At 42.0% G+C, this 8492-nt stretch overlaps 1 protein-coding gene across 2 annotated transcripts; it reads left to right on the top strand.

Moving 5' to 3' along the window:
* The first annotated feature begins 806 nt into the window (after positions 1-806).
* On the top strand, positions 807-4758 carry RPL22L1 (ribosomal protein L22 like 1). 2 transcript variants are annotated; one of them, XM_034782386.1, is made up of 4 exons: positions 807-922; positions 2763-2855; positions 3262-3383; positions 4504-4758. In XM_034782386.1, exons 1-4 carry the CDS (start codon positions 914-916, stop codon positions 4646-4648), a joined length of 369 nt encoding a protein of 122 aa, XP_034638277.1. In that variant the 5' UTR covers positions 807-913; the 3' UTR covers positions 4649-4758. The 2 variants fall into 2 exon arrangements, with proteins under 2 accessions (XP_034638277.1, XP_034638276.1); XM_034782385.1 differs by lacking the exon at positions 807-922 and adding an exon at positions 1725-1805.
* The last annotated feature ends 3734 nt before the right edge of the window (positions 4759-8492 follow it).

Raw genomic sequence — 8492 nt, 5'->3', positions numbered from 1 at the left:
ACAGTACAGGAAAATGATTAGTAGACTGAGTGCTGCATAGGAGTTGCTAACACAACAAAGCCCTCTATCTTTGTGGAGTCCCATTGAATCAGTGGGATTGCTGTAAAGGTGCTAGGGTCTGTGGTAACATAGCCTAATGCAGGGTAAGGCCCATAGTTTGCCCGCGCCAAGAAAAAACAATGTCAATGCTGGCTCAAAGTGTGACTGCTTCAACATTTTCAGTCAATACAATTTGCATTTGCAAGGCAGAGGGCACAAGCAGGGGTGCAGATGCTTCCTTCCCCCCGTCCCTTTAGAAATTTAGACCTCAGTCCTCCACGGAGCTCTGCCTGGCTTTAGGGGTATACCTGGGCAAGGCTCATTGCAGGAGCAGGACCTTGGATAATATTTTGAAAAACTGCCCCAAGGTTTTGTTTTAGGTTGGATGGATTTGCCTTACTAGTTCAAAGATTTTTCCTTGTTAAAAAGCCTGACTTTTCCCCCCTAATTCTTAACGTTTTAGCACGTAAGCATTCCTGGTGCTGTCCTGGGGTTTGTTTTGCTGTTGTTGCTTTAATCGCGTTTCTTAAAGCTGCAAAAAACCACACTCCCCAACCTCACGCGCCTGCTCCTGCTCTACGGGACACAAAGAAGTAGGAACGCAATTCTCCAAACCCCCCTGCGCCTCCCACCTCTCAGCGCAGCGCAGCACGGCATAGCATAGCCCGGCGCGCGCCCTGCGCTTGAGCGCAGCGGACTGCTAACGCCCAGGCCCCGCCCCCTCGCAGGCTGTGACGCAACAGCCACCCCACATTCGGCCGCGTGTCCCTCCTTTACGCTTCACGCGCCTGCGTGATGACATCACACCACGAGAGCGATAAAAGCTCCGCGCGGCGGCGGCTTCCGCCTTTTGAGAGGCCCGAGCGCTGGTGAGATGGCGCCGGTGAGTGAGCGGGACGGGTGCGTGGCTGGCCGGCGGCCGCGGGAGGGTTAGGCAAGCCCCGGTACCGCTGCGCCGGCCCCCACTGCCCGCTTGCTCCCTTCAAGGAGAAGGGCGGGTCTGCGCCAGCCTGTCCCTGCGGGCCGGGGCGGCTGATGGGCCGCCCAAGGGACCCCGGCGCCGGGGGTCGCGCTCAGCCCGCAGATGGGGGGCAGCGTGTTGTCATGGCGCCAGTGGGCCTCAGTCCCCCTCAGTGCAGCCTGACAGGTCCTTCCCCCCCCGCTCCCCTTGCGGCAAGGCTGACACTATCCCGAGGCGAAACACTGAGGGCAGGGGGACAAGGGCCGTGGCTTGGGGGTTATGAAGTGGGCGGGTTATGAAGGTGGAAATCAGGACTGCAGAGTCCGTGCCTCAGTTTCCCCAAAGTCGAACGAACGCCGCACTGCCTTGCCGAGGTGGTTATTAGCCTCGCAAAGTGCGTTGAGGTCTTGAGGTGAAAGGCACCATGTAAATGCACAGCCCGTTCAAACTGGGTCTTTCAGTAGCGTGACTCGGACCCTGTGAAATCTCAACTGTGCATTGACCGCTGTGTGCCCAGGCTGAGATTTTCAAACCTGCGTACCTAAAGCTAGGCACATAAATCCATATTTAAGCACCTCAGTAAAAGTGGCCTGCTTTTTTCAGAGGTGCTGAAGACTCCCTGGTCCTATTCGTTTGAATGGAGCTGGGGGTGCTCAATACTTCTGAAAATCTTCTGTGGCGGCACCTTTTTTGGTTGGCATTTTCAAACATGGGTGCCTAAAGTCTCCATTTTCTGAGCATGTTTTGTTGCTGTACCATCGATCTATTTTGGGAGTTGGCCAAGTTGACTTTTAATGCCAATTTGGTAAGAGCTTTCAGTACTTATAGTAAATAGACTGGTAATGAGAGGTCCAATAACTGATATGATATATAGAATAAGAAACTAAGGCCTACAGCAAGAAGGCTTTGCAAGTATAATTACACCAATATAGGTAACACTTATATTTGTATAAAAGTGCTTGTACTGGCATGAGCTATACTAGTTAAAGTGCATTTACACTGGTGAAACTGCAACTACAGTAGGGCTTTTACCCGCATAGCTATGTTAGTAAAACATCAGAGGGGTAGCCATGTTAGTCTGTATCCACAAAAACAACAAGGAGTCCAGTGGCACCTTAATAAATCTGTTAGTCTTTAAGGTGCCACAGGATTCCCATTGTTTTAGTAAAACATGAAACTCCCTCTCTGACCTAGCAATGCAATAAAAAATCCATGAGTTTAGCTCAGGCCTTATCTGTATGCATCCGAAGAAGTGGGCTGTAGTCCACGAAAGCTTATGCTCTAATAAATTTGTTAGTCTCTAAAGTGCCACAAGTACTCCTGTTCTTTTTGCTCAGGCCTTAGGAGCCAGTGTAATCAGCTCTTTGTCCAGTAGGTGTCAGGCAATTGTGTGGTTACTCCTTGCAAGAGGTAGTGAAGGAGTCCATTTAATGATAGTACACCTCTACCCCGATATAACGCAACCCGATATAACACGAATTTGAATAGAACGTGGTAAAGCAGTGCTCCGGGGGGGCTGCGCACTCCGGTGGATCAAAGCAAGTTCAATATAACGCAGTTTCACCTATAACGTGGTAAGATTTTTTGGCTCCTGAGGACAGCATTATATCAAGGTAGAGGTGTATAAATAAACTAACAAACAGGATTCTGTTTTCATGCAGATGTCCCTGGTAGTACTAGGGTTTTTTGTTTTTGTTTTTAAAGTGTGTGTGTGTGGAGGTGGGGGAGTGATATATAATAACTAGTTGACTTATTTTTAAAGAAAAAAGACAGAAAATCAAAAAAATCAGCTTGGAAGTTTAGCCTTGACCTCACCCATCCTGTAGAAGATGGAATATTTGATTCTGGAAATTTTGTAAGTAGCTTTATTATTCATACTCTTAATGAACAACTTTATACTATGTTTAAGTATATATGGAGATCAGACCACAGCTGACAAAATATTAATTACGATTTTAAAAAAGTAAATTGTCAGTCAGTATAGTTGTATATTTTAAATAAATGCGTGTTAAAAAGGCTTGAATTTTCAAACACAAGTATGAAACATCTTTTATAGAGAAGAAATTTTATTCATTACATTAAGTGTTCAAGATAGTTAGAGGTTGTTTCAGTTGCTTACAGCAAGATTTTATTGTGTTATGTACATAACATGTACAGTACATTTGGATTTTTAACATGTGCTATATGGCTAGGGTCCCTTCCCTAGTGCATACCTAGGGCACCATTCCCTAGTGTTCTTTTTTCCTCTTTTATTGAAATAGGAACAATTCCTAAAGGAGAAGGTTAAGGTCAATGGAAAAACTGGAAACCTGGGGAACATAGTTCACATTGAACGTTTTAAGAACAAGATCACAGTCATATCTGAGAAGCAGTTCTCTAAAAGGTGGGCATAGTTTTGATTTATAAGGTGGTTGTTGATCTGCTTGTCCTTGTATACATATTATGGTTCAACTGATTCTGAATTATGATTAGATGGACAGGATATAATTTAATTCTGATACGATCTAGTGTAAAATAGTGTAATATTTGATTTTCTTAACATGTAAATATTAAGTATCAGAGGGGTAGCCGTGTTAGTCTGAATCTGTAAAAAGCAACAGAGGGTCCTGTGGCACCTTTGAGACTAACAGAAGTACTGGGTGAGGTTCTGACCCACGAAAGCTTATGCTCCCAGTACTTTTGTTAGTCTCAAAGGTGCCACAGGACCCTCTGTAAATATTAGTGACTTAAACCAGGCCTACACACAGTTTTTGTATCAGTTTAACTTATGCTTAGCCATGTGATGTATTTTTGTACAGAGATAATTAAATCAGTATACCCCTTGTGTGAACTAAAGTTATGTCCCCACTATAAACTGTACAGTGGCACAGCTGTGCCCCTGTAAGGTCTCCCATGTAGTCACTCTGTGCCGACGGGAGAGAGCTCCATTGGCATAATTAAACCACACCCCTGACGGACAAAAGTGCTTGCGTAGACATAGTCACAGTGTTTGATAAAGTTGCTTTATACAGGGTTAGCTTATTCCCCATAGTTTAGGGGAATATGCTGTATCAGAATAAGCACTTCTATATTGCATCCACACTGGGGAATTTGTGGGGGATTGTACCCCTTTAACAGTTAAGGATTACAGTTTGTTGTGTGTGTAGATAAGCTTTTAGGAAGGGAAGAATACTAAACTAATTGTGCTAGTGTCAGTTTATAGTGCCTTGACATTACTGTCTTCACTGCCATAGCACTGTGTGATAGTGAAGTATAACATACTGCAAAAAATTGATACTTCAGCAATGAAATTCTGCATATGAAGTAGTTAATATACATATAGTCCATTTTAGTTTCTGAACAGGGGTGTTTGAATATTTCCAAAGGTCACCATGCCTATGTCTACTAAAAACTGCAATTTTTGTATTTGTTACATTCATAAAATTGAATCCTGCATGTCACACAGAAGACAGCAATAAGAAGTCTTATGAGAAAATGTTAATTGATATTTACCTTTTTTAAAGGTATCTGAAATACCTCACAAAGAAATATCTCAAGAAGAACAATCTTCGTGACTGGCTTCGTGTGGTCGCATCTGATAAGGAGACATATGAGCTGCGCTACTTCCAAATCAGTCAAGATGAGGAAGGATCAGAGTCTGAGGAATAAATGAAGCTTTTACTGAAAGCTTTATACTCTTAAACAGCGTACAAAAGACTAACCATCTATTTATGAAAGCACTTTAACTTATTGGTGAATAAAGATTTCGTACACTGTTTAAAAAAAAAAGTTCCTGCTGAAGTGTGGTCAGCTTACTAACCTTTCTTGCACTTTCATTCACAGTAAAAGGCCAGTGTAGAGACGTGTACTTTGTTTGCAATTCTCTTTCATCGGGGTAAATCAGGAGTAATTTATGAAGTCAGTGGAGTTGCACTGGTGTAGTAAAACTAGTGAAAGAGAGGAAAATTGAGCACTTTGCGCTTGTATTTACATTAAATTTGCATGCATTCAGAACACCTAATCACATTTGGGTTCTGGCATGCACATTCTTATAGGACTTCTTGTGACTCTAGAAGGCCTTTGACCAACTATTTCCATCTTAACTTGCCTAAAATTAAAAACCATGTAAAACTAAAAGTTTTAACATTATATTCAAATTAGGTAAAATAAAGGTTGAAGGTGTAATGTACATATATAATTATCAAAGAAAAGCAAGATTTTGATGATCAAGAATGTGATCTGCTTATATACAGAAAATAACGAGTAAAGTGCCATATGCTAACATGTAGCTTATATCCCTAAATTAGAATACAAATAACAAATAAATGTCATTTAGTATTTTCAGTCATCACCAAGTTTTCTAGTTTAATCCTTACTATTGGAGTATTTTAAAAACTAAAATAAGGAATAAATATTTAGTTTTATTTCTCCAGTGAAATAAAATCCGAGTCCCCATTGATAGTCACATTTAAAACGTCGCATCTTGTACTTTTTGAATTTAGAATTTCTTTCCCTAATCCCAAATTTAATTTTTTTGCTCAGTTGGTTGATTAGCAGTTCTGTATTTAAAATCAAAGGATCCCACACCAAGGATGAAATAATTCAAACTGTCCCTCTAACATTCATGCCCTGTTTTAGGTGAGCTCCTGCATCAAGTTCCCTCCCCAAATCCCTCTGTTTCCCAATGGAGGAAGAGAGTCATTAATAGCTCTCTGGAAGTCTGCTTTTAGATCCTGATTAAGCCTACATAATCTTTGCATGGAAGGATTCCTCTGCCCACCGCTAAGGGGGTAGAATCAGCCACCTCTGCAATATGAGTTCAGCAGAGGTGATCCACATGGGACAGGGGGGATGTGCATAAGAAGGATTTGTTGGAAGTTTTCCTCCTTTAGTCCCTTCCTACACATTTTAATGCCTCTATTTTCAGTTGCATAAGCAGAGAAGAACCTAATTTTAAAAAGGTTTAATTGTGACTATCCAAAAAGAATAAAAACATGCATTAAAAATTGTTCGATGTAGAGAGCATTTAGATACTTAAATATAGGATCCCATACAAATACAGTTAAGTGAGTATTTCTACATCAAACAGGTAGTGGATATTAGTTGTTAAAGTCACTAAAATATTCATTCTCCTGTTCTTTTGCAAGTTAATAGTGGGTAATTTGAAGATTGCAGCACAATGTAGCAAGGGGACACCAGCCTCTTCCAGGATAAGAGGAAATTCATGTTTCCATGTAGTTAAACAGAGAGCCTGAGCAAGGCAGGTGATAACGTAGGTGAGCTTTATGGAATTAGCAATTTTGTTGCATATTCCTGTGGTGAACTAGGAAGTTCTAGAAGAGTATAACAAAATTTTCTGCTTGAATAGCAAGTCTGAATATACCATTATGAAGTCTGGCTCTAGGAGGGTTTTAAATTCCTGGTGGATTTCTCTATACCTCAGCAATATGTTTTTGCTGACATTGCATACACAACTACCTCTTCAGAAAACTGCTAAAATACAAGGCAATGCTGAACAATAAAAAAGTGTTGGTGCAGCCAGTTGTCAAACATTTATAATCCAAACAAAGGGAAGTAAATGTCAAAAAAAAAAATGATTAGGCTCATGTCATTTTTCAATGACAACTGTTCCTAAAATACAGTCTGCAAGAGAAAGCTGAAGTTAGAAAATGGCCACAGCTGATGTCAATTGTCATAGCTTTAATGGCACTATGACAATTGACAGCAGCTGAAGATCTTCCCCCACCAACTCAAATGGGGAAACAATACAACAACAACTCCACTTCTCTGAAGTAATTAATTTTTTAATTTGAAGATGTCTCGCATTTTCAAAATAAACTACCACATGCCCAATAGTGCACTTGTCTCAGATGACTCTAGTTTTGAGGTATTGCAGACAATACCAAGCTGAGAGGGGTTGCAAGTGCTTTGAGCAGAGGATTAAAGTTCAAAATGATCTGGACAAACAGTCTGAAATAAATAGGATGACATTCAGTAAGGACAAATGCAAAGTGTACTCCACTTAGGAAGGAACAATCGCAAACCTACAAAATGGGATGTGACTGCCCAGAAAGGAGTACTGCGGAAAGGGATTTGGGGGGTCACAGTGGATCACAAGCTAAATAGGAGTCAGTGTAACACTGTTGTAAAAAAAGCAAACATTCTGGGATATATTAGCAGGAGTGTCTTAATCAAGATATAATTCTTGTGCTCTTCTTCTTGATACAGCCTCAACTGTAGTATTGCGTCCAGTTCTGGGTGCCATATGTCAGGAAAGAGTAGAAAAAATTGGAGAAAGTCTGGAGCAGAGCAACAAAAATGATTAAAGATCTAGAAAATGACCTATAATAAGCAAAGGTTGAAAAGTTTGGGTTTGTTTGGAGGTGAGAAAGACTGAGTGGGGACATAACAGTTCTCAAGTACAGAAGAGGTTGTTACAAGGAGGCGGGAGAAAAATTGTTCTCGTTACCCACTGAAGCTAGGACAAGAAGCAATGGGCATAAATTGCAGCATACTTCCTGTCAGGATTATTAAGCACTCAAATAAATTGCCTAGGGAGGTTGTGGAATCTTGGTCATTGGAGGATTTTAAGAGCAGGTTAGACAAATATCTGTCAAGGATGGTCTAGATAAGCATCCTGGAGCGCCATCATGTCCTTTGATACCTTCCCGAAGGTATCGTAATTCCTACGGCTGGAGCGCAGCTGGGACTGTACAGCTTCCTCCCCCCAAACGCTGATGAGGTCCAGCAACTCGCCATTGCTCCATGCTGGGGCTTGCTTGGCGCGTGGAGGCATGGTCACTTGGAACGATTCGCTGATAGCACTCCACGCCACGCCGGGCTGAGCAAACAGGAAGGGGATTTTTAAAATTCCTGGGGAATGTAAAGTGTGGGTCACATGGTTGGTTACCTGAGGCCAGAGCAGTAGAATTTGAACTGATGACCAGAGTGGCTAGAACAGGCATTGTGGGATACTGCCGAATAATTCTGGAGGCCATTCACAGCACATTGGGCGGCCACACTGGCGCTGCAGCGGCAGCGCAATACTCGCCATTCCTCTCGGGAACGTGGAGTACATGCAGCGCTTCAACCACGGAGATACAGCGCTGCAAATGCCTTACCAGTGTGGACGAGGAGTGAGTTACAGCGCTGGGGGTGGCTTTACAGCACTGTAACTCGCAAGTGTAGCCAAGGCCTAAGTGAGCTACACACTCATTATTCAAAAGCTATGAAAACAAAGATCTGGGATTTCACAGCACTGCAACATCATTCCACAGATATGGCTCAGTGCAAACATACTCATTTAATGTTGTCAAACTGCTATTTTAAAAAGGAGTTTAATTATTTTCTGAACACTGATTGTGTAGTCTGATTGATAATGGAGCGGAATTTTCAAAGGCCCACTTTTCCATGGCCTTTACATGTGTGTTGACTTTTCACACTATGAAACAAAATTTCCAAGTGGCTTTTGATATAAATTGCTCCAGAATTTAGTGTCAAATGAGAAAGCTTT

Source organism: Trachemys scripta, chromosome 9 (genome assembly GCF_013100865.1).
Source record: "Trachemys scripta elegans isolate TJP31775 chromosome 9, CAS_Tse_1.0, whole genome shotgun sequence".
Lineage (NCBI taxonomy): Eukaryota > Metazoa > Chordata > Testudines > Emydidae > Trachemys > Trachemys scripta.
Note: the sequence above shows the minus strand (reverse complement) of the source record. Positions and strands in the feature narration are given on the sequence as shown.

Excerpts from the sequence above, each read along its gene's own strand:
- RPL22L1 (XM_034782385.1), top strand. The coding sequence starts at position 1,740 with ATGTTTTGTTGCTGTACCATCGATCTATTTTGGGAGTTGGCCAAGTTG. Across the intron at positions 1,806-2,762 it reads TGACTTTTAATGCCAATTTG|AAAAAAGACAGAAAATCAAA; the intron begins GTAAGAGCTTTC and ends TTATTTTTAAAG. Across the intron at positions 3,384-4,503 it reads GAGAAGCAGTTCTCTAAAAG|GTATCTGAAATACCTCACAA; the intron begins GTGGGCATAGTT and ends CCTTTTTTAAAG.